Consider the following 17,500-nt stretch of genomic DNA (forward strand, 5'->3'; position numbering starts at 1 on the left):
TTTCCCCCCGAGGAGTGGCTTACTTTTCATTTTTATTTTGTTTTTGTTTTTCCCGAGGAGTGGCTTACTTTTCATTTTTATTTTATTTGTTTTTTTACCGAGGAGTGGCTTACATTTTTTCCCCCCGAGGAGTGGCTTACTTTTCATTTTTATTTTGTTTTTGTTTTTCCCGAGGAGTGGCTTACTTTTCATTTTTATTATTATTTTTTTCCGAGGAGTGGCTTACATTTTTTTTTTCCCGAGGAGTGGCTTACTTTTCATTTTTATTTTGTTTTTGTTTTTCCCGAGGAGTGGCTTACTTTTCATTTTTATTATTATTTGCTTTTTTGAGGAGTGGTCTTAGCCATTTTTTTTCCCGAGGAAGAGTGGCTTACTTTTCATTTTTATTTTGTTTTTGTTTTTCCCGAGGAGTGGCTTACTTTTCATTTTTATTTTGTTTTTGTTTTTCCCGAGGAGTGGCTTACTTTTTATTTTTATTTTATTTGTTTTTTTCCTGAGGATTGGCTTACTTTTCATTTTTATTTTATTTGTTTTTTACCGAGGAGTGGCTTACATTTTTTTTCCGAGGAGTTGCGTACTTTTCTTTTTTATTTTATATATATGTATTATATTTTTTTTTCGAGGAGTGGGCTACTTTTTATTTTTGTTTTATTTGTTTTCTTTTTCCGAGGAGTGGCTTACTTTTCATTTTTATTTTATTATTTTTTTTCCCCGAGGAGTGGCTTACTTTTTATTTTTATTTTTTTTCGAGGATTGGCCCACTTTTTATTTTTATTTTCGATTCTATTAGTTTTTTTTTTTTTTTTTGAGGAGTGGCTTACTTCTCACTTTATTTTCGTTTCTGTTTAGTTTTTTTCTTTGGTGGAGTGGCCTACTTTTTATTTTTATTTTCGATTCTTTGTAGTTTTTTTTTCGAGGAGTGATTAAATTTTATTTTTATTTTCGTTTTTGTTTAGTTTTTTTTTCGATAAGTGTCTTACCTTATTTTTTTCCCTTTTCCTCCTTCGAAGAATGTCTTTGGTATTTCTGTTTCTATTTTGGTTTTCGTGTAAAAAAAAGTTCTGAACTCTCCCTTTTTATAGTCAGGAGAGTCGTGATGTCCCACTTATATTTTTTTTGTAAGTAAGGAGAGTCGTGCGGAGAGTTGCGTTGATTTCACTTGTTTTCGTAAATAAGGAGAGGTTTAAAGGCGTCTTTCTCCTTTGTGGGTTAAGGAGAGTTGAGAAAAAAGGCTTCCAGCGGCGTTTATGGTGGAGTTTATGTGACCTTTTCTTTTATTTGGCTTTTGTTCCGTTTAGTTGCAGTTATGTTGACCGTTTCTTTGCTTTTCTTTATTCTCGCTGTTTGCCGTTTCTTTGCTTTTCTTTATTCTCGCTGTTTGCCGTTTCTTTGCTTTTCTTTATTCTCGCTGTTTGCCGTTTCTTTGCTTTTCTTTATTCTCGCTGTTTGCCGTTTCTTTGCTTTTCTTTATTCTCGCTGTTTGCCGTTTCTTTGCTTTTCTTTTAATCTCGTTAATTTTAGTTATGTTGACCGTAAGGCTTTGGGAGGGAACGCGTTATCGTATCGGAGATTGTATAATTTTTTTCTTTTCTTTTCTATTTCCACTTGCCGGTCTATAGCGAGATTAAAGAGGGAGGGAGAGGGGGGAGGGAGTGGGGGTAAGAGGTAGGAGGAGGGGGTGGGAGTAGGGTGTAGTGGGTAAGGAGAAGGAGTCGGAATTGAGTGTTGAGTCAATTGATGGTCTGGTCTATCACTGGGACAAGATGTAGCAGTCAGTGCCTTAGTATAAGCTTAAAGGCGGGTTGTAGAGTTTGTAGTAGTTGTTGCTAGGGATTGTTTAACTCTTCATTTTTATTTCATTTTAGTAAGTGATATTGTTATCTCTCGTTTCATGATTTTATATGGGATTGAACGATGAATGAGAGAATGCGTTTTTCTTTACCAGTATCAAGGTGTTTTTATTATCAATATTATTGTTATGATTGTTATCATTTTCATTATTGATATTTGTATTGTTATTGTTATTTTTATCATTATTATTATTATTATTATTGTTATTATTATTATTATTATTATTATTGTTATTATTATTATTATTATTATTCATTTCCGGTGTCGAAATGAATATCCATTCCAGTGATTTTTATCATCGGAACACGCTCGCTACAATCGAATAAAATCTTTAGCTAAATCAAGTTTTCCGTGCGGGAGGGTTTGAGCTCGAGAAATAGAAGCGCTGCTTTTCAACTCTTGCAGAAGTTTCCGGAATTGCAGTCTCTCTCTCGCTCTCGCTCTCTCTTTCTCTTTCTCTTTCTGTTTCTCTTTCTCTCTCTCTCTCTCTTTCTCTTTCTCTTTCTCTTTCTCTTTCTCTTTCTCTTTCTCTTCTCTCTTTGTCTCTCTCTCTCACTTTCTCTCTCTCACTTTCTCTCTCTCTCTCTCTCTCTCTCTCTCTTTCTCTCTTTCTCTCTTTCTCTCTCTTCTCTCTCTCTCTCTCTCTCTCTCTCTCTCTCTCTCTCTCTCTCTCTCTCTCTCTCTCTCTCTCTCTCTCTCTCTCTCTCTCTCTCCTCCCTCTCTCCTCCTCTCTCCTCTCTCTCCCCCTCCCTCCCTCCCTCCCTCCTTCCCCCTCCCTCCTCCCTCCCTCCTCTCTGTCCCTCTGTCCTTCTGTCCCTCTCTCCCTCTCTCTCTTACTCTCTCTTATTCCCTCTCTCACTCACTCACCCTCACTTTCTGCGCTGTTGTTCTTGAATAAGTGTTTTTCGATATCTCACAGTCTGATTGCCGGCCCTCGCGAGCTCGTTCTAGCGAAGTCTCGAGGGGCTCAAAGCTCCTTCGCTCAAAAAAAAGTAGGAAAACTGTGATTTCTATCTTGGCGTTTGATTCTCCCTTTTCTCTCTCTTTGTCCATATTTGGTGAATTTTAGTTGGGTTTGTTGTTTGGTTCTTGTTTGTGTTTTGTTCCATGTTTTTTATTTATTTTTTTCACTTATTTGTAAATAATTTTCTTCGTCGTCGACTTTCTTTTTTTTTCTTTTTTTAAGATTAAAAAAAAAAATCTATTTTTCTGATATTCATTCTCTATTCCTCTTCCATCCACCTGTTCGTCCCCTGTCCCTTTGCTCCTCTTGAAGTTTAAAAAACGATAATTCATTCAAGAAGATTCCGCCAGCTGTAGACTTCAGCTGAGTTACGTCCTAATTGGAAAATAATGACGACAATAATACAAAAAAAAGGTGCAGTTAATAGAATATATGATGAAGATGGTGTAGGTGCGAAATAGGATATGATAATGATACGAATAGAATTAGAAAAACTTTTTTGATCATGTTAAAAGTTAGGAGCAGAACGGTTAGGATAAGAATGATACTAATAATACTTAGATTGAGTTTGTCTGTTCCCCATCCCCCCCACCCCCTCTCCGTCACTCCCTTACCCCCCCTCCTTCACCCTCTCACCCCCCTCGGCGGTTGAGAGGGTCCCTGTTCCACCCACTCACTCATCCCCACCCTCAACTCCACCTATTTTCTCATCCCACCCTCTACGTCAACCCCATCCACTCCATCTCCACTCTACGTAGCCCATTCTTTCAACCCCAGCCTTACTCCACTCACTCCATCCTCACTTTATTCCACCCACTCAACGCCTACCATAAACTCCACCTCCACCCACTCAACGCCCACCATAAACTCCACCTCACTCACTCCATCCCTACTCCACCCATTTTTTTTAAATCCCCATTCCACCCAACTTCTCCCTCGTCCCAACTCCCTTTTTAACACCCCCCCCCCATTGCACCCCACCCACATTAGCCCCATTAACCCCACCCCTTCACTCCACCCCCACCCCCACCCCCTCCTCCTCCTCCCAGTAATCTCAGTCCGCTTGAGTGAAGGGCGGCGCGGGCGTACTTTATCGGGCGTGAGTGATAAGGGCGGTGGAGCTCGTGTGATATGTGTGGGTCTTTTGTTCTTTTTGATGAAGTCATTTGTTATTTTGAGGGTTGTTGGTGGTGATGGTGTTCTTGTTGTTATTTTTTGAATGATTATTGTTATTATTTGTATCTTTATTATTATTATTATTATTATTATTATTATTATTATTATTATTATTATTATCATTATCATTATCATTATCATTATCATTATCATTATCATTATCATTATCATTATCATTATCATTATCATTGTTATTGTTATTGTTATTGTTATTGTTATTGTTATTGTTATTATTATTATTATTATTATTATTATTATTATTATTATTATTATTATTATTATTATTATTATTATTATTATTATTATTATTATTATTATTATTATTATTATTATTATTGCCGCCATTAAGTGTCATTGGCATTGTTATTGTCATTGCTGCTATCATGATCGTTATGATATTTGATATCATTTTATCATCATCATCATGGTGGTCATCATTATCACCATCATCATCATCATCAGTCGTCATCATCGTCATTATGTATACCATTATTATTTGTTTTATCAAGTTATTTTGATAAGGGGTGTCATGGGAGAATCATATGGGAAAACAAACAATAGTTTATTTCGCGACAATAATGACAAAGGGAATAATCATGTTAACGATGAATTTGACGATAAAAATGACGGTGATGACAAACGTAGATATATGAATGTCATGGCATAAAAAGAGATTAAGTGGCCGTATTTTGTCTTCATTTGCATAATTCATTCCATTTCTAGTTGAAAATCGGCGGCGCATTTGAATAATTGCGGGTTTTTTGTTGGCAGCTTATTCTGCTGTCGTGAATATTTGAGGGAGGTTTTGACTTCTTATTCGTGGAAAGTTTGGGCAATTTTTGGACAAAGAAGGGGTGGGGGTGGGGGTGGGGGGTGGACTGGCTACTCGCGATCTCGTTTCGTTTATTATTGTTATTGTTATCAATATTACTGCAATAATAATTACTGCTACAACAACAACAACTGCTGATGCTGCTTCTGTTGTTGTTGTTACTACTACTAATATTGCTACTACTACTACTACTACTATTACTACTACTATTACTACTACTATTACTATTACTACTACTACTACTACTGCTACTACTACCACCACCACCAATATCAACCTCATTACCCATTCCATCATCTTCACCACCACCACCTCCATCATCAAACTATATCTTATCTATGTTATTATCGTAAATACCAAGTCCCCCCCCTCCCCCTCCTCCTTGCACCGGCCGCGTCCCAGGCCACGAGAGACAGAAGTCGCCGGCGTTCGCATTGCGTCGTCTGTCTGAGGAGTTTGGGCGTCTTAGCTCTTCTTTGTCTCGGCGTCTTGGAGATTGCTGGTCGTAGGGGAGGGGAGGGGAGGGGTGGGGAGGGGAGGGGAGGGGGTGGAAGAGGGGGTTGGGAGGGGAGGGGAGGGATGGGGGAGGAAGAGGGGGTTGGGTGTGGGAGGGAGGGGAAGGGAGGGCGGGGAGGGAGGGGAGGGGAGGGTAGAGATAGGGGTGGAAGAGGGGGAGGGGAGTGGGAGTGTGGGGAGGGAGTTCGGGGGTGCGGTTTGAGTTAGGGTTGGGGAGGGGGGTTGGAGAGTGGGGGGGCGGGGGTTAGGGGAAGGTGTGGGTGGGGTGAAGTGGGGGAGGCAGTTAAGGGGGAGTGGGGAGAGAGGGAGGGGGTTGGGGAGAGGGGGGGGAGCGAAGGAGATGATCAAGGCATTGTTCGGTCGGTTGTTTAGAAGAGTTGTGAACTGGCTTATTGTTTGGGTGGGTGGGGGATGGGGGCGGGGGAGGGGGAGGGAGGGGAGGGGGAGGGGAGGAGGCTGGAATGAAGGTGAAGGTAATCAAAGATCGTCAGAAAGTTATTAGCTGTAATGATGATTATAATGATCATAAATAAAACAACACTGATAGTGATGATATTAACAAAATGATATAGAGTGATGATACGTAGAATTATGGTCATAGTAATAATGATGATAAAACGATAATAATGATAATGTTTATGGTAAGGATGATAATGAAAATCATGATGATGATAGCAAGTATGATAATTATGATGATAGTAATGATGATAATAATGGTAATGGTAATATTTATGATAATAACCATAATGATAATATTGATAATGATAATAATGGTAATAGTATTGATGATGATAATAGTAATGATAATAATAATGATAATGATAATGACGGAAACGATAATAATAATAGTAATGATAATTATGGTAGTACTATTGATAATAATAATGACAGTAATAGTAGTAATGATGATAATGATTATAGAATAATGGTAGCAGTAGTAATAATACCAATGATGACAATAATAAAGCAAAAAAGCAATTTGACCTTTTTGTTTGTCGTTTTATGTTTTATGTAATGCAAATAGATCGTCCGACTGAAAAGCTAATGTAAATGGAAAATGAATAGGCCCCGAACTTTTAAATTTTGCTGTTATTGCGAAATCAACGACACACTAAAAGCATTGCTAATAGTGAAAGCAAACCATTATGCGGATTTTTTTCTTTGTTAATGAGAAAATTATAATCACCGGTTATTAGTGGGCATGCGTGCGCTTTCGTTTGCGTGCGTGCTTGTTTCGGTGATTTCTATGATTAGTCTAGCACCGGTTCCACAGTATAACGAATGAATACAACGGTTCCGATTGTCGTTTTAGCGAAAAAATAAGAATAAAAATAAAACATTAGGACCCTCCGTTTTAACCGACCGACTGACGAAATGCAGGCGGAGGTGTCACGTGGCATAGACAACGCTAAACCGGAACGTTCAAGAGGGCGAGAGATGACGTTGTGTTGCCCCCCCTCCCCTCGCTGCGCCGGGATACGGGGGGGGAGGGGACGCGAGGGCGTTTCTCAAGAGGGAGACGGAAAGAACGGACCTGGTGGATAATTGGCGTTTCGGGTGTTAATTAGAGGGGGTATAATTGTGCCTTTGAAAAGCTAAGATTTTTTTTCCCCATTGTCATCTTCGTCATATCGTTGGTAGATGCTATTGATATTGATCTTATTATTATCCTCACTTATCCTCGTTTTGTTACCGTCATCGTCATCATCATTCCCGACACCCTTCATATTCACTCTTTGATCAAGTACACATCACTTTAATATCATCTGCACACGTCACCGGCGCAGATCCACAACTGACGCGTCCCTACGTGAAATGATGTATCAGCCGTTGGCGATAGAGTCTGGGCTCATCCCGAGGCCATTAGTTACTGAAACGCGGCGTCGGTCCCCGTAGATTTGTTGCAGGTTTGCCGACATTAAGCTCCCCGGACGAATTTATGCGTTTAGGATTACAGGTTCCGTATTGCATGCGGGGCGGATTCTAGAGCCGTCGTTTGTTATGTTTCTTGTCTGGTTATGGTGTCAGGGCCCGCTGTCTTGGGGGTTTGGAGTTGCCTGTTGCTTTGTAGATGTTTTTGTTGTTGTTGTTGTTGTTCGGTTCGAATGAGTTAATAGAAGAGGGAAATTCTGTGGTTTTGCCCGCTGCCTGTTTATTTATTTATTTATTTATTTATTTATTTTGGGAAATTGTGAGAGAAGGAAAGGGGAAGACGAGGCGATGTTATTCTTCAGTTTCGGTTTTAAGAATGGAGAAGTAAGTCAAGGAACGGGTAATAATTTCTGTTCTTTGTTCCGTTTTGTTCGCATAACTTTCCGGGATAAGGTTTTCGCATTTCCCTCCGCTTCATCTTCGTTTTAAGGAATAAAAGAAGGGATGATCTTTCTTCTTCTTTATTGGCCCGTTTTGTTTACTTACGTTCTCGCTTTTCCCTCCCTCACTTCCCTCCCTTTTCCCTTCCCTACCGCTCCCTCCATCACCCCTTATTCTAGAACCCCTCCCTTTCACCTCCCTTAAGCCCGTCCCCCTTCACCTCCCTTAACCCCCTCCCCCTTCACCTCCCTTAACCCCCTCCCCCTTCACCTCCCTTAACCCCCTCCCCCTTCTCACATCGGCGTTATTACGTCGCGATGGTAGAGAGAGATCGCTTGTCTCCGGAGTTCCTTAAGATCTCCAACGTCTTCATAAAACGGCCCGAGTCTTTGATATTTTGGTTCTCGGCAAATGAGCTTTGGGGGTCAGCTGAGAGGGGGGGCGAGGGGGGTGGAGGGAATGCCACGTGCCGGGGAAGCGCGCGGTTGTGTCCCGCGGCGACGTGGGCGGAAAGTGGGCGTTGGGGTAGGAGGGGTGAGGAAAGAATTAGAGAAAGAGAGAATGAGGGCGTGAGAGAAAGGAAGTGGCCCATGTTTTTTTTTTTTTTTTTTTTTTTTTTTTTTTTTTTTTTTTTTTAAATTGTGTGCTGTTCCAAAAAATGTTTTGCCTTTGCAACCTGCGTTGTACACGAGATGAAATGCACATGGGTTTTATTTGATTTTCCGTTGCAGGATATTGAAAGTGTTGCTCGTATGATATAGCGTTTTGGACATATCCCACAAGCGTCAGAATGCAGTGTAAACAGCTGAGCGTAGGTGATGGGGGTCTTCCCGTGCTGTTTTAAGGGGCGCCGAGTATGTTTGTCTTCGCAGGATGATATCGAGAAAACCACACAATCCTCGCTGGAAGTGTCGTCGAAGAGGGGACCTTAGTACAAAGCGCAAACAGATTAACGCGTAAAATGAGAAAATTAGAAAAGGTTACAGGGAGATTGGAAGCAAAATGTATCCTTTGTGATAAAGAGAGCTCGCGTTTGACTGGAAACTGGGATATTAGTGCTTATTTTTTTCCTTATGAGGGTTCCGCTAGAGCGACAAGGACCTGAGGAATCTGTGTCCGATGAAGGACAAAATATTCATGAGGCAGTCAGACCCGCGGAGCAAGAAAGGGCGAGGGAGAAGGGAACAGTAGACTAGGTAGACCCTGGAGACGGAGAAGCCGAAGGATCTCGATACCGAAAAAAGTTGATGGGACCCTGGAAAAGATTCTGATTTTTGGCTCCCTTGTTACTCTTACGGACGGACCTCCTCCTTCCTTCCCCTCTTCTCCCCTTCGCACTTCCTTCTCTTTCATTCCCTCCTTTCCCTTCTCCACCCGGAATGGCGGGCAACGAACTCTGCAATCTGCAAACCCCAATCGCCTGTGCAATCAAAATGTCGCGGCACTGAGTACACGTTGGAGTCCGTGAAGTGGGAGCAAAGAGGAGGACGTCGCGGCTGGGAGGAACTCGGACGCCCCTCGGAACGGCTCGCGCTGTTTGTCGAGGGGAAAAGCGGGACTTTAAAGCCTCGGCAGGTAAGCGGCGCCATGGCAACGGCCCCACGTCGCCTCGCAAACGGGCTGCGTGTGTTTGGTCTCCGGCTCGTGCAAACAGCGCCAAACGAGCTCCCCGCCGCCAGCCGCCGGAGGACCCGAAGGCGACGGAATCCAGGAGAGAGGATCGCGCGCGTCGCCGCCTTTGTCCCGGGGAAAGTGACGTCGGGCGCGGTTCTCGAAGATTCTGTGGGACTCTATACCCTGCCCCGGGCTGCCCCTTCTCGTGTCCTTTTCTTTTTTTCGGGAAATATGTGACACTTTTATCGAGGCAATGAAATTGGCCTGGGACCTTCCCTTGGCCGAGGGGGGCGCAAGCGTCAGGGGTGTGAGGGATTCCCCAATTTTAAGAAGCGATAAAGGAAGAAGAAGAAGAAAAAAAAAAAGTGTTGGAAGCGGGTAAGTTTGGGGTGGGGTTTTGGAAGGTGAGGGGGAGAGGGAGGGGGAGGGGGGAGAGGGGATAAAGCTGACAGTGCACACTTATCTCAACCTGCAAATTTACACTAGATAATTTTTTCTTTCTTTCTTCCTTTCCTTTTTTTTCTCCATTATTGAATCCCGAAGCGATGCGTCAGCCTTGACCAACCCCCAACCCCTCCCTCCTCTTCCCACCCTCTCCCCTCTCCCTCCTCTTCCCACCCTCTCCCCTCTCCCTCTTCTTCCCACCTTCTCTCTCCCCCCTCCCTCTTCCCTGTCCCCTTTCCCCCCTTCCTCTTCCCTGTCCCCTTTCCCCCCCTTCGAAGCTCAAAGGAGAAGATTAAGGCTGAAGGAGAATTTTGACAATGCCGTGTGTGCGTCGCGCCTCAATCGCCCGTCGCCGCCTTCCTCGGGATCAGTCACGCGCGGAGGGTATTGCGGCGGGGCAGAGCGGGTCCTCTTTATAGACGGGGCGGCGCCGGGACCTGCGTGGCGGCGGCCGGGGTCGCTCGGGGTTGGGTGTGAATTGAGTCTTGAGTCTTGTTTGTGTGTGTTTTTTGTTTTGTTTTGATTTGTTTTTTGTGTTGTGTTTGTACAGGTGTCTTTATGGATATATACGTATGTTATGTATGTGTTTGATGTTCAGGTGTATGGTTGTTATGATATATAGATAGATAGATACAAGTAGATATAGATGTATATAGAATGACAGACGGACAGAGAAATACAGCCAGACTGAGACAGACATCCAGGTAGATAGATAGATATAGACATAGACATTATATATAGATATATGGATATAGATATATACATTATTAACACTACCATTTTTATCATCTCCAAAGGCTGTTTTAGATGCAGATAATGCACATTTTAGTCCAAAAGGTCGTAATTTTTTATCATCGTTCCACGCCGAACAGCTGAACGTGATCATAACTTCATTTTTTTGTTTGAACGCAGAATAATTAAAATAAAGATCATATGACTAATTAGTGTATTTTTTTCTTTCCCTTTACGAGCAGGGTAATTAGACATATTCATAACTATAACTAATTCCTTTTTTTCTTTCCCTTTGCAGACTGTTCGCCATGGCTTCCCGTACCAGCCGACGGCGCTGGCGTTCGACCCCATCCAGAAGGTGCTGGCGGTGGGCACCAAGCACGGCTCCATCAGGCTGTATCCTTTTGTCGTCAAGGCTTCATATATATATGTTGTTTTTTTTTTTTGGGGGGGGGGGAGGGGGGATAGGGGTGGGTGGACGTAGTGTGGGGAATAGTCACTGAAAATTCGAAGTTCTTCAATCCATAGAGGAGAGTGTTTTTGGTCAGTTTTGATTTTTTTTTTTTTTTTTTTAGTAGGTCTGTGAAATTATTTTCGTTGTGATTGTTATTGTTCTTGTACAGGTTGAGTTATAGGTAAGTCTGCGTTATTGTTTTTATCATCAGTATCATCATCATTGTCGCTTTACGCCTCCGTTATTATTTTCATTGTCATTGTCATTGCTAGTCTTGGTTTAAGGCCAAGTCTGCATAATTATTTTCATTATCGTTACCACTGTCGTTATCATTACTGGCATTGTTGCCGTTATTAATACTGTCAGTATTTTACTGATATTGCTGGCTTGGTTTTATCGTTAAGGTTATTATCACTTATAACATTTTCACTGAGATATTCATGGCGTGACTTCGGTATTTTTCGGTATTTTGTATCGTGTATTCCTTAAGAGGGGTTGCCTTTGTTGTCTCGCTACATAGTAAATAGAGGTTTCTCCAGCTTTCGTGCCTCCATTGCTAAGAAAACGACATTGAAATGGGCGTTTAACCTCGCCGTGCATATTTTATTAAACTGACATTAAGTCGGGAAACGCCAGCACCTATTAAGTAAACGAGGTAGCAACAGATGTAGACTCAAACACACACATACCCACACACACAGACACGTACACACAGACACGTACACACACTCGTACACACACTCGTATACATATATGTTGCACGTTTTTTTACCATTTTATTACGGGGAAACTACGGCAGCCGTAATTGGATTCGGTAACAGAGTGTAAATAAGGGCGATACAGAGTACAGTTCCATTGAGTGCGAGCCGAGCTGAAAGCCAAAACGCGGCCGGGGTAACGAGAGGCGTCGAAGCAGGCATAGCAGGTACAGCAGATACAGCAGGCGTACCAATTACAGCAGGTACACCAATTACAGCAGGTACACCAGTTACAGTAGGCATACCAATTACAGCAGGTACACCAATTACAGTAGGCATACCAATTACAGCAGGTATACCAATTACAGCAGGTATACCAATTACAGCAGGTATACCAATTACAGCAGGTATACCAATTACAACAGGTACACCAATTACGACAGGTACCGCAGTTGCAGGTACAGCAATTGCAGCAGTCGTAGCAGTTATAGTAGTGACAGCAGGTACAGCAATACAGCAGATACGACTGTTAGAGCAGGTACAGTAGTTACAGCAGCTACAACAGGTACAGCTGATACAACTGCGACATATACCGCATTCACAGCAGTTACAGCAGGCTCGGCTCTGGCATTCCAGTTGCAGTGCTTCAGGAGCAAGAGTTCAGTTGTACGCTGGATGTCGAACAGCGCTCGTTTTATTCAGCTCGAGGGTGCGAACGGAGGGAGAGGGAAGAGAGGGGGTGAGGGGAAAAGAGAGAATGGAGAGGGGAAAAGAGAGAATGGAGAGGGGAAAAGAGAGAATGGAGAGGGGAAAAGAGAGAATGGAGAGGGGAGAGGAAAGAAGGGAGAGAGGAGAGGAGAAAGGAGAGAAGGGAGAGGGGAGAGGAGAGAAGGGAGAGAGGCGAGAGGAAAAAAGAGAAGGGAGAAAGGCGAGGCTAAAGGGGAAAGGAGAGAAGGGAGAGAACAGTGGGAAAGGAGAAAAGGGAGAAAGAGGAGAGACGAAAGGAGAAAAGGGGAAGAGGGGAGGGGAGAAGGGGGTACTGAATAATTATTTTATACGCACGAAATGGGGCCATTTATTTTGCCAAGTGGAGTTTCGTTCATGGAATGCGTCTGATGCTTTTATAAAGAATAGATTTAAAGAGGGGAGGGGGAGGGGGAGAGGTGGGAGTGGGGGAGGGAGTAATCGATACCCATTTAAGCCCAGGTGAAAAATGTTCTTTGCAGTAAGGAGTTTTCGGGTTGCAATGTTGCTCGGCAATGCAGGTTTGGAGGGATATGTATATATATATATATATATATATATATATATATATATATATATATATATATATATATATATATATATATATATATATATATAATTATATATATAGTTTGAAATAGATAGATATATAGATTAGTAGATAAATTGATAGATTAGTAGATAAATAGATAGATTGATAGATATATGTATATGTATGTATATTTATTTATACATTTGTGTATTTATTTTTTTGGTTTGTGTGTGTTTATATACTCACATAAGCACGCAAAGACAGACGCAGAGATACATTAATTACCCTTTGTTGTCACATGGAGTCAGTGGACACCAGAGACCGTTGCCATGGAAACCGCTTCCTTTCTTGGAGATGGATCAGCTGATACGAAGAACAATATTTTTATTATAACTAATATTGTAGTGGCGGTAGTAACACAGTTATTACGATGATCGTGATAATTTCTGTTGCCTTAGTTATTTTCTATAATTGTTAATTCCTCGAATGAGACATTAAAGTCAGTTTTAATGTTAACATCAAGTCTTTATCGCTCTCAAATGAGGATCCCTTTCACCGGCTTGAAGGTCAGTAAAGAAGACAGGCCGGCGGTGGTGCGTGTCAGGTGGCAGTTATCAACAAACGAGGTCATGTTCATTAGCCTCGGATGCGAAGGGCAGTGACGTAGGGGATATTGTGCTCGTCTTCACATCCGCGAACGCAAGGGCACGTGCGTGTCCGTGAATCCAAGCACATTTGTACGTGGCTGTACGAGTGTAGTTATGTTAGGAACTCCCCCTATACACATATACGCTCATGCACACGTAAGAATATATATATATATATATATATATATATATATATATATATATATATATATATATATATATATATATATATATATATATATATACATATATATGTGTGTGTGTGTGTGTGTGTGTGTGTGTGTGTGTATTTGTGTATATAAATATATATATATATATATATATATATATATATATATATATATATATATATATATATATATATATATAACTCTCTATTTTTATCTCTACTGAGTATGTACATAATTACGAGCGCAGATAAACGCATCGGGGGCGGGAGGCTGTGAGTGTCACCCCCATCGATCTCGCCGCCGATAAGAGTGCGTACTTTGAGAGTCGCTTCACAGGCACCGTATTGACTGTCACTTCCTGGAACAGACTTGCCTGCACTGCCCGTGTTCTACGGGTTCCTCCTTTGTGTGTGTGTGTGTGTGTGTGTGTGTCTATTTTCTTTCTCTTTCTCTCGCTCTCTTCTCTCTTTCTCTTTTTCTCTTTTTCTCTTTCTCTCTTTCTCTCTTTCTCTCTTTCTCTCTTTCTCTCTCTCTCTCTTTCTCTCTCTTTCTCTCTCTTTCTCTCTCTCTCTCTCTCTCTCTCTCTCTCTCTCTGTCTCTCTCTCTCTCTCTCTCTCTCTCTCTCTCTCTCTCTCTCTTTCCTTCTTTCTTCCTTTCTCTTTCTTTCTTTGTCTTTTTTCCTCCCTCCATAATGTGTGTGTGTATATGTATATGTATATATATATATATATATATATATATATATATATATATATATATATATATATATATATATATATATATATATATATAATGTATATGTATATAATGTATATGTATATAATGTAATGTATGTATGTATGTATGTATGTATGTATGTATGTATGTATGTAGCTGTCTTACAGTTTCAATCAGTTTAAATCACAGTATTGTGAGTAGATGGAGTGAGGAAGGACGAGGGAGAGGGGACGAAACGGGAAGGGGAAGGATAGTGAGGGAAATAGAAGATAAGTGAAGAAAGAGGGAAATGGAAAAGAACTACAGAGAATGTGAGTGAATTACCGGATGATCGACGTAGATGGCGAAGCTACACTAAATGGTAATCTATTTTAGACTTTATCGTCGGGTAAGCGTTCTCGTTTCGAAATGTTGCGATTTTGTTATTTTTATTCTCCCGCTATATTATGGTTATTTCATTTCACCTGTAGTGTCTGTCATTAGGTAATTTGGGCGAGACCTTTCTGTAATTCATAATGTTGCTATTATTTTCATATCGTTGTTATTGTTGTCGCTGTAATTGTTGTTATTGCTGTTGTTGTTGTCGCTGAAATTGTTGTTGTTGCTATTGTTGCTGTCGCTGTAATTGTTGTTGTTGCTGTTTTTGTTGTCGCTGTAATTGTTGTTATTGCTATTGTTGTTGTCGCTGAAATTGTTGTTGTTGCTATTGTTGTTCTCGCTGTAATTGTTGTTGCTGTAGCCATTGTCCTCATAATCGCCTTCACTCTGTAGCTGCCACTCCTCGTGTTGTTGTTCCCTTGCTCGTTCCATCCGAAGGGGTTGTGCGTGTCCTTTGATTCGGGTCATCATCGCGCGTGTGAGGGGGGTCGATCCCGGAATCCGACTCGGCTTCGGTGGATGGACGTCAAGACCATTCCTTTGAGGGCACGAAGGCCTCTGTGGACTCGTCGTTGGGGGTGGAGATCAAGGTGATGATAGTGATTGAATCGGCGGTGATAGTGGTCGAAATTGGCGGCGGTTGTGCTCGCATTGACGACCTTAATAGCAGAAAAACAAACAAACCAACAACAAACAGGGGGCGGGTAGAAGTCAATGTGGGAATCACAGAGGAAGCCACGTGGGTATTTTTATCGCCTCGAGCCACGCGATGTCCCTTTTTGTCCCACTTGTCACAAGGACTCTCCCTCCCCCTCCCCTCCCCTCTCCTCTCCCCTCCTCTCCCCTCTCTCTTTAGTTCGATTCCCCCATTCCCTCTGCCCTTGCCAGAACCCCCCCCCCCACGGACTCCCCCCTCTCCCTTCCCTCTACCCTTAGCTCCATTACCCCTATTCCCTCTACCCTTTCTGGACCCCTTGTATGGGGCTCCTCCCCCGCCCTTCACGTCCCCATCCTTCCTCCCTTCCTTTGTACTAGAACCTCCCCCATATTTATACACATCCTTCCTTCCTTCCATGGAGAGGGGAGGACTGTCCAACCCTGCATATACCCATTCCTCATCTCTTCCCTGGGCCCAGTTTTGCTTAGATTCCCCCCTTTCCTCCTCGACTCCCCCCTTCCCCCTCCCTCTCTTCCTGTCCCTCCTCCTCCTCCTCTCCCTCCTCCTCCTCCTCCTCTCCCTCTCCCTCTCCCTCTCCCTCTCCCTCTCCCTCTCCCTCCTCCCTCCTCCCTCCTCCTCCTCTCCCTCTCCCTCTCCCTCTCCCTCTCCCTCTCCCTCTCCCTCTCTCTCCCTCTCCCTCTCCCTCTCCTTCTCCCTCTCCCTCTCCCTCAATCTCTCCCTCTCCCTCTCCCTCTCCCTCCTCCTCCTCTCCTCCCTCCTATTCCTCCTCCTCCTCCTATTCCTCCTCCTCCTCCTTCTCCTCCTCCTATTCCTCCACCTCCTCCTCCTCCTATTCCTCCTCCTCCTCCTTCTCCTCCTCCTCCTCTCCCTCCCCTTTGCTTCTGGATGATCGTGTAACTACTTTTGACACCAAGTCCTTTTATCCGAAGCGTTGAGTTAGTTCCTCCATTTGCTCTTAATGGCCAGGATGTCCTAGAACTCGACTAGAACCTAACCCTTGTGTCCGTTGGCCTATTTCGGTACCAGATAGTCGTGTAGGCCTACCTTCGCCCGCGGTTCCAGAAGTGACCAAGAGTGAAAAGTGAAAGATTGCATATTTTCAACTTTGCTTCCCTTCGGGTTTCGGGACCCAATTTGCCTACACCGTTTTCTTCGTAAACTTTGAAACTGCCGACTCAGATCGCCCAATAAATTTTACAAGACACAGGATACCGTCCAGATTTACGGTCCCGATTTGGTTTGATGATAATCCACACGGCGGGAGGCCAGGCTATCAATGGTAATGCGGCGGTATGATAATGCGCAGATAAAGGGGGTGATTTACAGTTCCAAAAAAGGGGGAAAAATAGAAAGTGAAGGGGGAGGTTAATGAAAGAGCGGTGTCCTCCAGAGCGCGGTGGTTGGCCAGGGGAGGAGGTGGGAGAGGAGGAGGAGGATGAGGAGAGAAGGTGTCGGGTGGGTGTAGGTGTGGGGGTAGGGGTGGGGGGGTTCTGGCGCCAGGAAGGTGCTCGAACTCTTCTCTCCCCTCTACTCGCCCTCCTTCCCCACATCCCCCTCCTACTCCTTCCCTTCCTCTCCCTCTTCCCCCTCCTTCCCTTCCTCTCCCTCCCTTCCTCTCCCTCCCACCCCTCCCTCTCCCTCTCACCCCCTCCCTCCTTTCCTCCTCCTACTACCCCGCCGACCCTTCCTCTCCCTCCTCCCCTCCTCCCCCTCTCCCCCACCCTGGCTCGGAATATTGCTTATAAAGAGGCTCGTGCGCGCAAACATTCGCCTGTCCCCGCCCCCTACTGGCCCCCCTATCCGCCCCCTCCTCTTACTCCCCCTTTTCTTGTTATATCCCTTCCTCTCTCTTCTCTCTTCTCCTTCGCCCTCTTTTCTATCTTTTTCCTCTTCCGCTTTCTTCTCCCTTCTCTTTTCCCACTGTCCCTTGCCCTTTCTCTTCTCCTTCTCCCTCTTGTTTTTCCTCTTCATCTCCATCTCCTCCTCCTCCTCTTATTCTTCTTCGTCTTCTTCTTCCACCAACATCAACCACCGCCACC

General features: G+C 43.3%; 1 protein-coding gene across 5 annotated transcripts in view; it reads left to right on the forward strand.

Annotated features, from left to right (window-relative positions):
- Positions 1-17,500, forward strand: part of Tomosyn (syntaxin-binding protein tomosyn) — a 764,570-nt gene that overhangs the window by 569,696 nt on the left and 177,374 nt on the right. For all 5 annotated transcript variants that reach the window (XM_070139037.1, XM_070139039.1, XM_070139038.1 and 2 more), the window contains exon 2: positions 10,741-10,838. In XM_070139037.1, the coding sequence (XP_069995138.1) occupies positions 10,741-10,838 (98 nt within the window). The remainder of the gene's footprint in view (positions 1-10,740; positions 10,839-17,500) is intronic.

Source organism: Penaeus vannamei, chromosome 25 (genome assembly GCF_042767895.1).
Source record: "Penaeus vannamei isolate JL-2024 chromosome 25, ASM4276789v1, whole genome shotgun sequence".
NCBI lineage: Eukaryota > Metazoa > Arthropoda > Malacostraca > Decapoda > Penaeidae > Penaeus > Penaeus vannamei.